The sequence below is a fragment of the Pleurodeles waltl genome, chromosome 7 (assembly GCF_031143425.1).
Source record: "Pleurodeles waltl isolate 20211129_DDA chromosome 7, aPleWal1.hap1.20221129, whole genome shotgun sequence".
Lineage (NCBI taxonomy): Eukaryota > Metazoa > Chordata > Amphibia > Caudata > Salamandridae > Pleurodeles > Pleurodeles waltl.
The window spans coordinates 1,289,222,412-1,289,240,708 of NC_090446.1; the positions used below are offsets into that span (position 1 = coordinate 1,289,222,412).

An 18,297-nucleotide genomic window follows, 5' to 3' on the forward strand; every position below is an offset into this window, starting at 1 on the left:
CAGACAGGTACCTTGAACCCAAAGAAGATAGTGGGTTAGCCCTGTCCCCTGTGAGTGAAGAGTTAAAGATATGGCTCTGGGCACTGATAGATGTCAGTGGCCTCTGCTGAGTGTTAGCCTTTATGGCTGCACAGTCCTTCGCATGGTGGTCTGACCCCATAACAGATAGTAAATTAGGCCTATGACTCTGTTGGTCATGGTGGGGTTACTCTAAATGTGGGTGACCTCCTTGGGTAAGAGGTTGCTCTGGCTTAGACAGGGTTAGCAGAGGAGGACTCCTCTGACCCCAAAAGGGAAACGTGAAGACACTGGTGGAACAGGTGTAAGGCATTTCAGAGTGGGTCCTGTCACTGTTGAGGTAGGTCACTTCCCCAGTGGGAATGACCTAAACAGTAGGATGAGAGGCAGAGTAAGCTCTGCAACAAATCAGCCTGTTTTCCCTACTCTTCCTCTTCTGGCAGACTAGGAAGACTCTCCCAGATATTGGCTGAGTCTCCGGGCCTGTGTCTGTGAGGCATTGTGTGGAAAACAGTCCCCTTGTTACAGTACTCCCTACTTTGTGCCTGGTCCCTGAATGCAACTTGGACGGGAGTAGACTAGGTAGCTGCTAATGGAAAACATATTGTCACAACTGGCAAACCTTTAGCTGCCACTATTAGTCACTAGTAAATGGCACTCTGGCACCCAGGGCATGACGTACTAAGGGAAGGCCCCTTAGGGCAGCAAAACAGATTGTGCCACCCTCAGGGACCCTGCATCCAAGTGCACCCAGCACTGCCAATGCAGGCTGAATGTCTTGGTGTAATCCTAAAATGCAAAACTGACATGGCACACAGTCGGTGTGACCTGTCCATTAGACACTGCATGCAAAATAGATAAGCCACCCCTCTGGCAGGCCTTTCAGCCTTAAGGCAGGGTGCACTACACGGCATGTGTGGGCATAGATGCATGAGCAACAGTCCTCTATTGTGTCCTTGCCATAATTGGGACATAGTAAGTGAAGAGAGCAGCCTTTTTAAATGAATGTGCTGGACACTGTTCAGAACACGTTTCACAGCTACATGATGGCCACTTTGAACCTTGGGTTGTTTGGTATCAAACACCTCAGAACAACAAATCCAAACTGATAGCAATATTGGGTTTGTTGGAAAAGGTACCCAGGGGCCACCTTAGAGGTGACCCCTGCAAAAGCTAAATAACCCTGACATGGTTGCTGGCTGGTCACAACCAGCCTGCTACCACCAGACAAGATTCTGGAACCCTGGGATGAGAACCCTTGCTCTCTGGGTTCAGAAAACAAAGCCCTTCCTGGGCAGAGGTGTTACACCACCTTCACCAGGAATATGCACTGCCCTGCCAGCGAGCTTCAAAGGGCTTACTGCCTTTAAAACTCAACCCCAAGCCCTGCTGCTAGCAGCAGATGGCTTCCCCGTTACAAACCCCCACTTTTGGCCTCTCCATTTCATTTTTCTTCATCTTGCATCATAGGGAAATATCCTATCAGGGTTAGGGAAGTGACCTCTGCCCACAGAAAGTGGTCACAAAAAATTGGGTGTAGCCACCCTATGGGCGTATGGCCTATTGGTCATTACTAGGGACTCCCTTAAATGGTCACTAAATGCAGTATTTAGTTTGTACCCCTAGACCTGTAGATCAGCTTCCAAGGACACAAGAAGGCCAACGACAAAGAAAACCCAAGACTCGAGTGCTGCATTCCTGCTCCACAAAGAAAAAGGTGCTAAACCATCCCTGCTGCACCCAGGACTCAGCAATCACTGCTGAGGGGATGCATGAACATCGGACGGACTCTACAAAAGCCCAGAGGACCTCCACCCTTCTGAAAATTGCCAAAGATCTACCTCCAGAGTGAAGGCATCACTCCCTGCAACAGAGAAACAAAAGATCAGTGAAGTCCAGTTCACAGACCGGCTGCTGACAAGAAACCGGACACAGCAGTCAGCCCAAATTCCACCCAACAGGCCCAGAGGACAAAATCCTGCAAGTGTGCCAAGTTTGGTGGCACAGCAACCTCCAGTGGGTGAACTGTGCAATAGCCCGGGGTACTGGCCCCCTCAACGTCAGATGCCGTGAGGAAACATCTGCTCCGGGCTCTCAAAGGACCAGGAGCAAGCCCCTGTCAAGGGACTTCAGGACACATAGGAACAACCCCCAGAGTGGCCCTGCTGACCTGTAATCCACCCCCAAATTGACCTGCCTCTTGCCACCTTTGTGCACAGCTCTTGGCTCACCTATCTGCTCAGCACCCAGCGTCCCTGGGCCCTGCACTGGAGAACTAGCTGTGCTCGAAGGGTCCCCCACCCCTTGCAACCTCTACACTCCAAAGGGACTCACCTTGAAGTCCACCTGTGCATTGCTTCTCCAAGTGTTCCTCCGCAGTGGTCCTGCATCACCTCCAGGGACTTTTCAGCAGCTGTTGCAGCTGAAATCGAGAGCCGCCTGAAATTCCCCAGCTGGTCCATAGGACATCTCAACGACCTCGACCTACAAACAAAAGGAGACATTGGTAAATGCACTGGCTGATTTAAATGCATTTTTAAAATTTTTCTCCTACTGATTCCTATGGTGAGTAATTAGGCACAAAATACTTTTTGCTCCAATTTGTAAAATCATAACTTGAAAAGTACTTACCCGATTTTGATGATCTTTATCTTGATTTTTTTTCAAAAGTCTGAAGTATTTTTGTAAGTTGGTCTTGAGTTATTCTTTTGAATATGTGTCCACATTTATTGAAATTGTGAGCACAACAAATGCTTAGCACTTCTCCAAGATTGACCTAACTGCTCAACTGAGCTGACATCAACATTAGAACATTAGGTGGTCTAGTTTTTACCTCTGTAAACCAAGCTGGGGTTGCTTGGACTCTGCACAGTGCACATCATTTTTGTACCCCTTATAGAGCGCCAGCCTCCTACAACTGGCATAGAGTCAGATATTTTTCAAAATGGTTGCTTCTCTCATCAGTTCCTAGTTCTTACCACTACCTAATGAAGTGACAAATATGTGTTCTTTACCAGGTGATTTACAGGGGGGGCAAAGATAGTGGTGATACCAAAACACAGTAGTCCATCTCAATTTCCATCGTCCTCTGGGTCATTTTGACTAACTCCCAAGCAAAAGTTATTTCCAAAATACTTGACTATCACCTTCTTAAATTTAATACGCAATTAGTGCATCAAGACCAAACTGATTTAATTCCCGGGCAAGGAACCAGACACAGTCTCAGACAACTGTACTTGACTGTGACTAGGAGCAGTGAGTTAGAGGGCCATAAACCCTCTCTCTTATTGATTTTAAAATAGCATTTGACTCCATAAGTTGGCAGTTTCTGTTCTAAGTGCTCAATAAAATCAATTTTGTCTTTTTTCTGTGTATTAACGCTCTCAGGTAGCTTGGCGGAAGGCTGGAGCTTTAACAAGAAGCATTGGCAAAGCCAATATATCTGGCCTGAGGCATGTCGGCAAAGTTTAAACTTATTTTTTATTTATTTTTGCAAATATATGCTATGTGCAAATTCAAAATGTGTTGGAAACATAATGAAAGAGAGCATCTAGCAGCCCAAGTGGCATAATGCATCTTGGCATAGTGCCAGCAACAATAATACAAGTAAGACAACAGCTGAAGTGGTATGATCCGCTGCCATATGTTTTGTGTTGTGGTCAGCTTTAGCAAAAATGTGAATGGCACTTGAACAGACCAGTTAAAGAGAAGGATGATGGAAAGCCCCTTATGTCTGTGCGAGTAATGGACAGAATGCAACCCTAATTTGCTAACACACAATGTCTATGGATAGGCAATACCACAGCAGAAGGAGAGCAGCCTGTTTTTCCGAGGTAGACAAACACCAGTGCAGAGGGGAGAGGGTGCCGCTAATGACTTTCCCATGGATGGGGCTTATATCAGAGGACAAGAAACTGCCCTAACTTTTGGCCCTTTCCTGCAGCAGGACTGCATCATGATCGCAAAAAACGCTCAAAAGTTGGCACTTTTTTTTCTAAATGTTTGCCAGCTTTGCACTTCACTGAGCTTGCAAAGTTTTTAAAAAAAATTTAAAAGTTTTGATTTCCTGGACCGTGCAATTTCGTCCATACCTAGGGCCTCATTTACAAGGCCTTTGCGCCACCGTTGCCTCATTTTGTTGATGCAGCAGTGGAGCAAGCAGTGCTCCACACTGCTCCAAATTTACAAAGTGGCACACTGGGCCCAATGCGTCCGTTTGTAAAGCCCTGCATCACATTATACCTGTGCCAGGTATAATCTATGAAAAGTAAGCATTCCCACTGGAAAAGCCACGCAGTGAAATTTACAGCATTTCACTGTGTCATTCTGAATCTTCGCTCCATCAGAATTTTACCACCTACTCAGAGCAGGCATAAAAATGACACAGGGCATTTCCAAATGGGGGCCTCCTGGAATTGCTGGAGTAGCATCATTCTTTTGATGCTAGTCCAGCATTGTACAAGTTTAGCGCCACAGATGAGTCAGAATTTCTGAACCACCTGTAAAAATGTGTGCCATGGAGCTCTGTATTGCAAATACAATGCATCCATGGCGTGGTTAAGGTATTATAGGGCAACGCAAGAAATCTGATGCATCGGAGCAGATGCGTCAGATTCTTGTAAATGAGGCCCCTAGTTTTTAAATGAAGTAACTATGACAATTTCAAATGTCACCTAGCCACTTTATGGGAGGGTCCCATTAGAAAGATGAGGACAGAATCAAGGTTGTAGGAGAGGATCTGGTAATAACCAGAGGGCTATATGTCAACTGTGCAGCACATGATGGCCATTATTCCTAATGTTACTACTACGGGTAGCATGAGAAAGGTTGTTGGGTATGTCAGTGTGTGAAACAAATAAAAATACTGAACAAGATGACTAAGAAACGATTTCCTGCCTAATTCAAATAAGTTTAATTTGCACATTTTAGTTAACGCCGCATCTTTTGGCACTGCATGTTAATGTATATAGAGGCTGTATTTTAAATATGTCCGTCCGGAAGGAAATCTTTCTAGCAGGAGGTTCTGGCATCATCAGTACGCCATAACCTAAGACCCGGGCAATTGGAATTATACAGTAATGGAGGATCAAATTATGTTGCAGCATAACCAATTTATGACGAAAGAACAAACAAGGGATGCGGCATAATGCAGAACATTTTGTGGCGGTATTATTTCACTAATTTGCCATTTTAACACACAATAACACTCGGTGCACCTCATTAAATTGTGTCCCCTGAGCCTGCTGCGGAATAAGACTGGCCAGTCGCCTGCCATGTACGCTGTTCAGACGCTGCTCCGGGGTGAACCAGTATTGTAGTTCTACCTTCGAGTTAGTCTTGATTTTAACAGATAATTGCACCTTATTTGGGTGCTATCTGGGCACCTCTAGTTGGCAGCCCTCTGCAACTGTAAGAATATTCATTTACGTTGCTACCGGTTCTTTCACGATGAAGGTACCCCGAAAGGCAAACAGAGCTACTGTTACAAAATTCACTTGTATGTTCATGTTATACCATGGATTTGGTTATACATGGCACAAGGTAGACCTCCACAATTTCTCATCTGATATCAATGTTACTTTATGTAAGTATGTTATGCTACGTTTGTCTATATTCATTTTCTTCTGGCTGCTACCTTTTGTTTTTTCCTGAGGTGCATGAGGTTATACTTTGACTACCTGTCCTCATCATTGGAGCAGTTTTCCTTGTTGACTAATATAACCTCTAGATAGGTAGCATGTAAATCTCCAGCATTGGAACATATTAGAAAATTCTTCATTGCAATCTTGGTCTGCAGCATATTAGTTTTGCTCACTGCTGTTCCTATTCCACGACAGCAAAATACAACATACATCGGAGCAAAAAACATCTTTGTATGATAAATGCATAAGGTATGTATTAAAGGAGAATTTTCACCTAAAAATGTGTTGGAGAGGAATGACACACATATACCAACTGCATAGCTGAGCTCCTGCTACAAGAAAATACTTGACTTCAGACCATCTCACCATTCAAACATTGTGCTGGTTTGTGCTGTGCAAATTCATGCCTCCTCACCATCTCCTTACATAACAAGCATTTGCAACTGAACCAGTCTCGCATTTGCTCCAGTTAGAACTATTGGCGTTGTAAATTTCTAACTAAACTTTTCTTGCCAAATAAATTGAAAATGAAAAGTAAAACATTCGTTGACGAATGCGAACCAATTCAAAGCGTCATGGCCACCATGAGCGTGAAGGAGAGACACAAAAGTAAAAAGAAGTTCGCTCATAGTCAAACATATTGCCAATTGTGCAATTAACCATGTAACAGGGTCAGTCTGCAAGGCAGTAACAAAATCTCCCCAAGGAGGGACAAACGTAAAGCATTTACCAATGATAAGAAAGGATTTTTGAAAGGCAAGCCCACAAATGAGTGAAAGTGATGGGTGTGAGGTGGGCGTGGTTAAAGGCCCACAATACTTACAACAGGTCACAGTGCTTGAGCGCTCGACCTACAAATTGAGAAATACTTGAGCAACAAGGGTGTAGTGGGACAGAAAAGGACAGACGGAGAACGGAGCAGAGATAAGTGGACAGAGACACAGAAAGAGAAGTCTAATTACAGGGAGAGAGGAAAATAGCAACAAAAGAGACACACTGGGAAAACAGGTGACGTGCAGCAGAGAAAAGAAGTAACTGTTTAAGAAGGGAAAGGGGTGGAGAAAGGCTGGAGGGGAAATCCAGAAGGGAAAGGTATGGGAGAAAAAGATGGAGAACTACTGGTAGTGGAAATTCAGTGTGAGAGAGGAGAATGATAGAGCTGAGGGAGGCGAGTGAGAGTGGTGAGGAGCCTAAGGAAACAGGGTTGGTTCAGTCTAGGGTCTCCAAAGCAGGTACTCCATCTTCCCAGGATCTAAGAGTGTGTTACAAGTCTCTGCTTGATAATTAACATTCAGCACTTCTCCAAAATGCACGTAGTGAGAGATGCCTGTCACATGCAGTGCATGAGTGTCTTCCCACATGTTACAAACAGTGCAATCTGTCCTGTCTGCCTACACTATGCACAAGGTAAAAACATCAGTCTCTTATAGATGCCAATCAAAAGCACTCAGTTAGTACAGTGCACTATCTTCTCCTAGTGTACCTGTCTGACTAAGCCTATGGTGCAACCTGTGCACGGCCTCCTTCAGTCCATTATATCTGCAGATAATAACTCTGTGCACACAGTGCTATGTTTCCTCCCTGTGTGCCTGTTTGAATAAGTCCATGGTGTATGCTGTGCACTGCCTTCTTCGGTCCATTTTACCTGCCAATAATAACATAGTGTGCATAGTTCAGTGTTTCCTCCTTGTGTGTCTGTCCACACTACGCAATACGATGCAAGCGGTGAAGCCTACGCTGCTTTTCATTGCACCTGACCACGTTAAGGACATGTTGCAAACAGTGCAGTGCCTCCCCCATTTATGCATGTCTGCCTGTACTAAGCACACAATACAAGCAGTGAAGAGCTTGTGGTCAGTGCTTTTCCCCCTCCGTATCTTTTCAGTGTTTACAGTCTCTGTCTGCTTACACTATGCACCATGCAATAGTCCAGTGTCTGCCTGTGATGTGCCACCTCACACTAAACACACTGTACAAACAGGCAGCGCTTCCCCACGTGCTGTCTTACATCACTAACCATGAGACAGACAGAGCACTATTTACAGCCTGCTTGACTACACTAAGAAAATGAAACAAATGCAATTTTAGCTGGCCAATCAAATGTGAATAACTTAATGAAACATGCAAAAAGCACAATGTGTACACTCTAGCAACACTAAAAGACATGCAAAAGAAAAAATGAAAAATAAAACAATTGACATAAGCGAGCTGATTTAAAGCACCACGGCTGCCATTAGTGTGTTCGCGAAGGAGACACACAAAAGGAAAAAAGTTCACTTGTAATCAAACATATCAGCAAATGTGCAATTATCCATGTAACTGGGTCGATCCCTAAGGCGGTAACAAAACCACCCCAAGGAGGGACAAGCATAAAGCATTTACCAAAGATAACAAAGAATTTTTGAAAGGCAATCCCATGAACGAGTGATAGTGATGGGCTTGAGATGGGCATGGTTAAAAGCCCACATAGATACCAAGTTGTCGTAAAAGCAGCCCTTGCGCACGGTTATGCTTGATGTAAAAAGTGAGCAAATAGGACAGAATAGTTAGCCACATTCTGTCCAGATATCAGATGTAGTTATCAGTAGAGATAACATCTATTTTTATCGTGCAGCTTTGCCAACTTTTTCTCATGAATACATGAGTAATCCCATTAATTTACAATATCCCTCGAGGTCCTTGGGGGGCAGATTTATGGAAAGTGGCGCTGCACTGAGTGCAGTGCCACTTTCCCTGCACCCCTTAGCACCCCCCTACCGCCACCATGTGTGCACCATATTAAAAATATGGTGCACCATGGCGCAGGGTAGGGGGCAATAGAGTCATCTTTCATGATGCTATTGATGTACTCTGCAGAAGTAGTGCCAAAATATTGGTGCTATTACTAAAGAGCACATAGGGCCCATTATAAAGAATGGAAGGCCCCTTTTAACGCCTGGTCCTGAGCAGGCGTTAAAAGTGCGGTAAAAAATGGCGTAAGGGAATCTCATAGATTTCTTTATGCCATTTTTCCGGCTCTCCTAACGGGGGCAACACCCCCTTTTCATACATTATGCCTGGTGCAGGCATAATGTAGCACAAAGGGTTACAGACTGGTGCAATGCATGCATTGCACCACTCTGTAAATACGGCACAGGAATTTTGGCTTTGTTGGGCCGATAAGGTGGCGCTAGGGGCCTATAAATATTCCCATGGTGTCTGGAAAGAATACAGTGCAGCTAAAGTAAACAGCACCAGTGCTTGATGAAGCGTACTTTACATAAGGCCTAACTGACGCTCTAATCCTGGTGAGATAGAGCTGCTATCTCACTGATGAGCGATGCCTTCACAAGCAACAGGAGCATCCATTACATGTTGTGGAAGAACATGCAAATCAGTGCTTAATTTGTCAAAATACGCACTGGAGGCCCACGCAGCGTGCACTACCCATTACCCCTGCCAGTGGTGCCAACGATATCCCCTCCTGTGCCAAGGATGTAACCATTACCTACTCGGCCTGGAGCTCGGAGGGAGCGCTAGCCCTCCACTCGACCCCCCCCCGTTCGCACGCTGACCTCATCAGAGGCCTTTTCCCCATCGCGCTGGAAGCTTCCCCCACGCACACTAAAACATCTTATCCCACAACAAGCGAAAGGAAAATTGATTATTTTGGGTTTTGGTTTTACATTTGGGCCACGAGAGCTTGGCTAACTCTCAAAATCGTCCCACTTAGAATGGTGAGGGCTGCACTTTATGGACTTTGGGACGCTGTCATGTAGAAAAGTCCACAAGACCTAGACACATCTGAAAACTAAACATATGGGTGATTCCAGGGTGGTGTGTTTCACATGCACCCGGCACCATTTTCTTACCCACAATGCCCTGCAAACCAGTAACTTTGCTGGAAATCACACATTTTCCCCACATTTTTGTGATGGAACCTTCCGGAATCTGCAGGAATCCACAAAATTCCTACCGCCCAGCATTGTATCATCTATACCGATAAAAAGTCTGCTGCACTTGTCAGCCTAAAAGTGGGTTTTTTTCAAATTGCCCTTTTGGACCCGCTTTGGTTCACCCTCAATTTCGACATGTTTTAGGCCCTTCCCTGTCACAAGCACTTGGCCCACCTACACAAATGAGGTATCCTTTTTAACAGGAGACTGAGGGGAATGTTGGGTGGTATGAAATTTGTCCCGGTGCGGTGATCCTACACAGAAATGTGGGAAAAATGTGATTCTTTAGCAATATTTCAGGTTTGCTGAGGATTCTGGGTAAGAAAAACAATGGGGGATCCACGCAAGTCACACCTCCCTGGACTCCCTTGAGTGTCTATTTTTCAGAATTGACTGGGTTTGGTAGGTTTCCCTAGATGGCTGCTGAGCCCAGGACCAAAAACGCAGGTGCCTCCCCCGCAAAAACAGGTAGTTTTGTATTTGATAATTTTGATGTGTCCAGATAGTGTTTTGGGGCATTTCCTTTCACAGGCGCTAGTCTACCCCCATCTTGGATTCCTCTAGGTGTCTAGTTTATAAAAATGTGAAGGTTTGCTAGGTTTCCCTAGGTGCCGGCTGAGCTAGAGGCCAAAATTCCACAGCTAGGCACTTTGCAAAAAACACCTCTGTTTTCTTCGGGAATTTGTGATGTGTTGACGTTGTGTTTTGGGGCATTTCCTGTCACGGGCGCTAGTCTACCCACAGAAGTGAGGTAGCATTTTTATCTGGAGACTTGGGGGAACGCTGGGTGGAAGGAAATTTGTGGCTCCTCTCTGATTCCAGAACGTTCTGTCACCGAAATGAGAGGAAAAAGTGTTTTTTTGGCCAAATTTTGAGGCTTGCAAAAGATTCTGCGTAACAGAACCTGGTCAGAGCCCCACAAGTCACCCCATGTTGGATTCCCATAGGTGTCTAGTTTTCAAAACTGCACAGGTTTGCTAGGTTTCCCAAGGTGCCGGCTGAGCTGGAGGCCAAAATCCACAGCTAGGTACTTTGCAAAAAACAGCTCTGTTTTCTTTGTGAAAATGTGATGTGTCCACGTTGTGTTTTGGGGCATTTCCTGTCACGGGCGCTAGGCCTACCCCCACACGTGAGGTACCATTTGTATTGGGAGACTTGGGGGAACATGGGGTGGAAGGAAATTTGTGGCTCCTCTCAGATTCCAGAACTTTCTGTCACCGAAATGAGAGGAAAAAGTGTTTTTTGGTCCAAATTTTGAGGTTTGCAAAGGATTTTGGGTAACAGAACCTGGACAGAGCCCCACAAGTCTCCCCATATTGGATTCCCCTAGGTGTCTTGTTTTTAAAAATGCACAGGTTTGCTAGGTTTCCCTAGGTGCCGGCTGAGCTATAGGCCAAAATTTACAGCTAGGCACTTTGCAAAGAACATGTCAGATTTCAATGTAAAAATGTGATGTGTCCATTTTGTGTTTCCTGTCGCGAGCATTAGGCCTACCCACACAAGTGAGGTACCATTTTTATCAAGAGACTTGGGGGAATACAAAATAGCAAAACAACTGTTATTGCCCCTTGTCTTTCTCTACATTTTTTCCTTCCAAATGTAAGACAGTGTGTAAAAAAGACATCTATTTGAGAAATGCCCTGTAATTCACATGCTAGTATGGGCTCCCCGGAATTCAGAGATGTGCAATTAACCACTGCTTCTCAACACCTTATCTTGTGGCCATTTTGGAAATACAAAGTTTTTCTTGATACCTATTTTTCACTTTTTATATTTCAGCAAATTAGTTGCTGTATACCCGGTATAGAATGAAAACCCATTGCAAGGTGCAGATCATTTATTGGCTCTGGGTACCTAGAGTTCTTATTGAACCTACAAGCCCTATATATACCAGCAACCAGACAAATTCAGCAGACGTAACGGTATATTGCTTTCAAAAATCTGACATTGCAGGAAAAAGTTACAGAGGAAAACGTGGAGAAAAATGTATCCTTTTTTCATCTCAATTTCAATATTCTTTTATTTCAGCTGTTATTATCTGTAGCCAACACTTGTAGGATCTACACAAATGACCCCTTGCTGAATTCAGAACTTTGTCTACATTTCAGAATTGTTTAGCTTTCTGGAATACAGCATTGGTTTCTTACCCATTCCTGTCACTAACTGGAAGGAGGCTGAAAGCACAAAAAATAGTAAAAATGGGGTTTGTCCTAGAAAAATGTCAAAATTGTGTTGAAAAATTGGGTTTTCTAATTCAAGTCTGTCTGCTCCTGAAAGCTAGGAATATGGTGATTTTACCACCACAAACCCTTTGTTGATGCCATGTCCATGGAAAAAAACACAAGCCTTCTTCTGCAGCCCTTTTTTACCATTTGTTTGAAAAAAACGACATTTTTGCTGTATTTTGGCTACTTTCTTGGTCTCGTTCAGGGGAACCAACAACGTCTGGGTACCGCTGGAATCCCTAGGATGTTGGGAAAAAAGGACGCAAATTTGACATGGGTAGCTTATGTGGAGAAAAAGTTATGAGGGCCTAAGCGTGAACTGCCCCAAATAGCTAAAAAAAAGGCTCGGCACAAGAGGGGAAAAGGTCTGTCAGCGAAGGGGTTAAACCACCATAACTAATGACCATTACACTGCTAAAAGTGTAACAATTTAAATTATGCCTTGCTCCCAAAGCTATAAGAATGGCTTGGGCAGAAGCATTAGTTATTTTAATATATATTTAGTTAATAATTAACCGTTGTTGTGCTCCTCTCTAACGTAGACAGACAGCGCCACCTTGTGGCAGACTGTCATATGTGACGGTGTTGAAAATTAAGTGCCGTGCTGAGTACAGGAAACCACTGATGAAAATGCTAAAGGAAGTGAAATGAAACGAGATGCAGTTATGCTTCTATGAACCGCAGCAACAAACTGCCTTATTGTTGCAGGAGTATTGGAGTCAAAGCGCCCACTACATTAAGTAATATAATAAAATGAAAGGAGATGCTTGCCAATCAGCCTAGTCCTCAGTCCTGAGTGATTGAAAATGAGGATGTGCGCATGTGCAAGGGTAAAATGTTATCACCCAGAGTAAAGGGAGCCAATGGCTGAAGTGGGTGGACCTCTTCCCTCATGCTATATGCTGTGGTGTGTGGAACCAAATTGAGAATTTAGATCAAAAGCCCCATATGTATTTATAGTAATGTTTTTTTTTTTTCAACAATATTCTTGTGAGACAACTAAAGCTGTCTCAAAGTTCAGACCTAAAAACCTTATCTCTGTGAAAATGACAACGTGGTTACCGTATGCAGTTTGGTTTGGAGTAAGCCATAAACAGTGCACTTTAATTTGTCGTTCCTATTAGTAGGAGTATAAGTGGTAGCGGTGTTTGTAGTACAAAATCAATCAATTACCATTGTTGACACAGATATCCGCCTTCAACTTCTGTAGTCCTGTTTGGTCGGCCCCTCGTTTATTACCTACAAGGAAAAAATATGGATGTAAATTGACAAGTATATGGTGACAGTGAGCATCGGTTTCATAAATGATCTTAAGCGATGTTGCTTTCATTATTCGTTGGTCTTCATTTGGACTATCAAGTAGACCTTCATTATTCAGGAGTGATGCTGATGCAGAGAGACACAGGAATGCGCATTTGCCCACATTAGGTAGTTCTGGTGTTCACGTTTTGCTAGTTCTGTTCCAGGTCAAAGGTTTCAACCGATGAGGATGGCTGCAATGATGAGGTTAGAAGGTAGCCCAACTGAATCTAGTCTTGGACCATTGACTAAGAAAAGCCTGAGTCAACCATAGGTATTACATACTTACACACTGCATGTCAATTATACTTCATAGAACACCAGTTGGCAATTGTTGCCAGCATGTATGGAAATGAAAAATATATATATTTTTTCTGACAAGCAGGTTAGAACATGTGGGGTTTTCTTAGGAATCACCATACTATTACCAGTTGCAAAAAGGAATTCAGCATCCTCCCTCAACATTTTTGTAGTTTATTAAGATGCGAGTATAAAAAAGGCACTTACATTGTGTAAAGAAGATGGAGACTACAAGTATGATAACTAAAATGATGAGAAGGGACACAGTGACAGATATTATCCTCCAGACGCGAAGCTTTTTCTCAAGGTCTTCCACTTCTGTAAAAAAAATAAGAATTGGCAGATATCAGTCTCTGACCATCTTTGCACCTGCTATCAGCTCATTCCTTGGCACCGCTCATCCAAAGAATTACTCAGACCCAGCTATTTCCTCTGACTTTTTATTTCTAGAGATGCATTAGTGACATTTCATAGCCTACATAATGGGATGCACATTATGAGCAAACTGGTAATGAAGATGGTAATTTCTGTCCCAGCAGATACCACCAGCTGAAATGGTGAGGGTTGTGACTATCACAAAAATCAGCATCATGATGTGTGTTTTAACTCCTGTTATTGGGCACATCGTCCGATGCAAGTAACATTGAATGACAGCCTCAATTTTCAGATTTACAGCTGAACACTATCCCCAGTAAAAAGCAGCATTTGGCTCATCCTTACAGGTTAACCTTTGCCAGAGGGGTCTTGGGTTACAGTGAGACAGTCACTTTCATTGCATTAAGTGATGCATATTCCCAGTGGTCATCCTAGCATCCCATTCCTTCTTCTGTAGGGCCAATATTTAGGCATGGATAGAGGAGACTACTCCCTCGGATTACTAGTTGCAATCTCTTTCGGTGGCATAGCATTCCTTATGATTTGGACAATCAGACTAATTAACTTTAAGAAGTAGGTATGCCTTTAGCTTTTGGCACCTAGCTTTTTTAATGTACTTTATTAACTATTGCTCCATAACATTAAGCAGCCTCCAGTTTCCAACAGAGATTGAGCCGTCATCTTGGATCAATGGGCGTGTGATATATCTTCCTTTATCCGTATCATTTTACCCAAACCATGTAACTGTTCTGTGGTAACGTTCAATTAATCAACCAATCAATCAATCAATTTGTATTTGCATAGTTCAACACAGTCATCCCTAGGGGTATCTGGGTGCTGTGGGTGTGACATCTCTGTTGAAAAGCCAGGTCTTGAGTTTCTTCTTGAAATCCGCTAGGGAGGGTGCTGTACAAAGATGGAGGGATAGGTTGCTCCAGGGAGCAACCCCACTGAGGGTGCGATGGATGCGGTGGGTGTGTGAACAGGCTAGTGAGGTGGTGTGCAGGTGTCTTACAGGTAGGTGGAAGTTCAGTTGATGATTGATGTAGACCGGTGTTTGATCATGCAGAGCTTTGTAGGCCTGTGTGAGGATCTTGAACTGGCATCCTTTCCAGATGGGGAGCAAGTGGAAGATTCTGAGGTGGGGGGGGTGATTTGTGTCCATTTGGGGAGGTTCAAGATGAGTTTGGCTTCCGCATTTTGTATGGTCTGGAGTCTTGACGAGCTGAGTGGAGAGAGTGTTGCTGTAGTCTAGACAGCTGGTGACAAGGGCCTGAGTGGCAGTCTTACTGGAGTTAAATGGGATCTATCTGAAGAGCGTGCAAAGGGTATTGAATCAGGAGAAGGTGAGTGCGTGATTTCTTGTTTCATGGTCAGTTCACCGTCAAAGATGATGCCTAGATTGCGTGAATGGTCTGTGGGTGTGGGTGCTTGTTCAAGTTCTGCTGGGCACCAGCTGTGGTTCCATATGGAGGTGTTCTTACTGAAGATCAGAACTTGTCATGTCAGAGTTGAGTTTAAGGCAGTTGTCTCTCATCTAGTTGGGTACATTAGGCATGGCGTTGAAAAGTGGTGGAGGGGTCTTCATTGAGCAAGATGATTAGTTGAGTGTCATCTGCGTAAAACATTATGTTGAGGCCATGGAATCTGACGATGTCTGTGGGGGGGAGGTCATGTAGGTACTGAACAAGGTGGGCTGAGGGATGATCCTTGGGGAACGCCACATCAGATGTCCATGGTTACGGAGGTGAAGGAAGGCAGTTGTGTGCTCTGTGTGAGTCCTGTGAGGAAAGAGGCGATGCACTTGAGAATGTTTGCAGAATGCCTATTTTGGTAAAGTCTGCTGATGAGGGTGTAGAGGGATAGGGTGTCAAAAGCAGCAGAGAGGTCGAGAAAGATCAGGGCCACCATCTCCCCATGGTCGAGGAGTGTCCTGTCGTCGTCTGGGGCAGCAGGAAGAGTGGTTTCAGTGCTGTGGTTGGCATGGAATCCTAATTGGGAGTTGCCAAGTAGGTGTTTTTTTCCCAGCTATAAGGTAAGCTGTTTGTTGATGGCCTTCTCAAGTACTTTGGCAGAGGAGGGAAGAGTGAGATCGGTTGATAATTTTTTAGCTTGCTGGGTTGGCGGAGCGTTTCTTTAGGAGGAGTCTGACCTCTGTGTTTTTCCAGATGTCTGGAAAGGCTGCTGTGGTGATGTAGGTATGATGATGCTGGTGAGCTCCATGCTTATAGGGTCAGTTCCAAGGTTGAAAAGCCATTTGGGGCGGGGGTTGGTGGGTGCCCCGGAGTGAATGGATGACATGATGGGCATGGTGGTCTAAGAGGTGATCGGGGAACAAATGGTGATCCTTCAGCTGGTGTGAGCTGGTTGGTCAAGGTTGCTGAGGATGAGAGTAATGAATTGGGGGGTTTACGTTGTTGTATATGGTGGCAATCTTGTTGTGGAAGTAGTCTGGGAGGGTGTCACAGTGTTCTTGAGAGGGGTGGATGGTGTTTTCCGTGGCTTCTGGGTTAGAGAATTCATCGACTATTACTGGACCTGGTCCCTTTTGCAGGGTTATCCCCACACTTTTTGCCTTCTTTCTCTTATTTTATCTGACTTGTCTTGGTTGGCTTTAGGACTCTGGGCACTTTACCACTGTTACCCAGTGATAGCGTGCATAATCTCTCTGTCTAAAATGTTTTGGTGATTGGTTTATTCATGACTGGCATATCTGATTTACTAGTAAGTCCATAGTATAGTTCTCCAGGTGTGCCCAGGACCTGTAAATCAAACGGCACTAGTGGGCCTCCAGCACTGATTGTGCCACTGACATAAGTAGCCCTGCAAACATGTCTTAGACCTGCCATTGAAGTGTCTGTGTGTGCAGTCTTACACTGCCATGTCGACCTAGAAAGTGAACCGACTAGCCAGGACCAAATCTTCCATTTTACTACATGTACGTCACCTCTAAAGAACGTCCAAAGCAGCGCGGTGGGCAGGATGCAGCGTATATTAAAGGTAGGACATGTACTGGTGTGTTTCACATGTCCTGATAGTGAAATACTGCTAAATTTGTTTTTCACTATTGCAAGGCCTATCTCTCCCACAGGGATTGCCTTGAAATGTTTTGTAAGTGTTTTTAAGGGAGCAGCTAGAGCTATGGAGTTTGGGGTCTCTGAACTCACAATTTAAATATACATCTTTTCGTGAAGTTGGCTTTTGGATTGTAAGTTTGAAAATGCCACTTTTAGAAAGTGGGCATTTTCTTGCTTAACAATCCTCTGCATGTCTGCTGAATACATATCTGGGTAGGATGACAGTTGGACTGTTTATGTATTCACTCTAGACTGTCACACAGAGGGAGCTGAGGTGTGCACTGCATAGCTTGATGGCCCATTACAAGGCTGATGGGTATTCCTGAGCTAGAGTGGTGGGAGGAGCTGACCCTTGCACCTGAATAGGACTGTGCCTGTCCTCCAACCCCAAGAGTGTGTCTGGGGCAGGGCAGGGAAAGTCAGGGTCTTGTGCACTACAAAAACTTCTCTTTGAAATTTGCTTACTTCAAAGTCAGAAATTGGTATGAGTACTGGATCTCTGACACCACAGAGTTAGAACACTTCTAGATGGAGGACATTCTGCCGGGAAGAAGAGCTGAATGTTGTAGGAGTAACTGCCACTCTGCCTGTTGCTTTGTTGTGCTGTCCTGCTGCTTGCTGCTTCTGTCCTGAGAGTGAAAGGACTTGACTTTGTTTTTTAACAGCCTGCTTTCCATTGTTTTCCAAGGGCTTGAATGGAGCTTGCCCCCTGTTAAGAAGTCTCAGGGACATCAAAGACTTCATCTGCCAGTGCCTGGTCTCTTCAGATGAGAATCCTGACTCGGCCACTGGTGCCAATTCCAGTCCCTGGGCCCTTGGAAGTGTAATCTGGTGACCTGAAAGAGAAAATCCACTCACCCATGCCCCTCAGCAGAAAAATCGATACAGTGCGTCTCACCAGCTGGAGAATCAATGCAGCACCTGTCTCACAGCTGCAGAACCGTTGCAGTGTCTATTTTTCCATGGTTTCATCAACACAGCGTGTCTGGATTTTCCACACAAAGTCACTGGGGTGTCAATTTGTCATAGATCCCGCATCACAGTAAGGAACAGAGGCTGCATGTCTGGTAATCAACACATTGCCTTTCCTATGAGGAAAGAATCAACATCACCTCCCATGCCAGTCAGGAATCAATGCATCGCCTCTCCTGCGAGGAAAGAATTGACGTATCACCTCCCCTGTGTAGTAAGGAAGTGACGCATTGCTTTGCTTTTCGGGGCCTCTACTCCCTTGCGGCCCACATCATGTGTGTTTTTGCTGCATACCAGGTACTCTGTGCTAAAAAGACACAACCATTGACTGAGACTCAGTTAAACCTTAAAAAATATCTTTCCTTGTGTTTGTTGGATTTTTGTCATTTTGCCCTTGTTTTACTCAGATAAATATTGGCTATTTTTCTAAATAGGTGTGGCGTAATTTTGTGGT

At 44.4% G+C, this 18,297-nt stretch overlaps 1 protein-coding gene across 2 annotated transcripts in view; it reads right to left on the bottom strand.

Annotated features, from left to right (window-relative positions):
- Nucleotides 1-18,297, bottom strand: part of LOC138246185 (CD209 antigen-like protein C) — a 71,843-nt gene that overhangs the window by 23,759 nt on the left and 29,787 nt on the right. For both annotated transcript variants that reach the window (XM_069200513.1, XM_069200512.1), the window contains 2 exons: nt 13,627-13,737; nt 12,994-13,059 (listed from right to left, as the gene is read on the bottom strand). In XM_069200513.1, the coding sequence (XP_069056614.1) occupies nt 12,994-13,059; nt 13,627-13,737 (177 nt within the window). The remainder of the gene's footprint in view (nt 1-12,993; nt 13,060-13,626; nt 13,738-18,297) is intronic.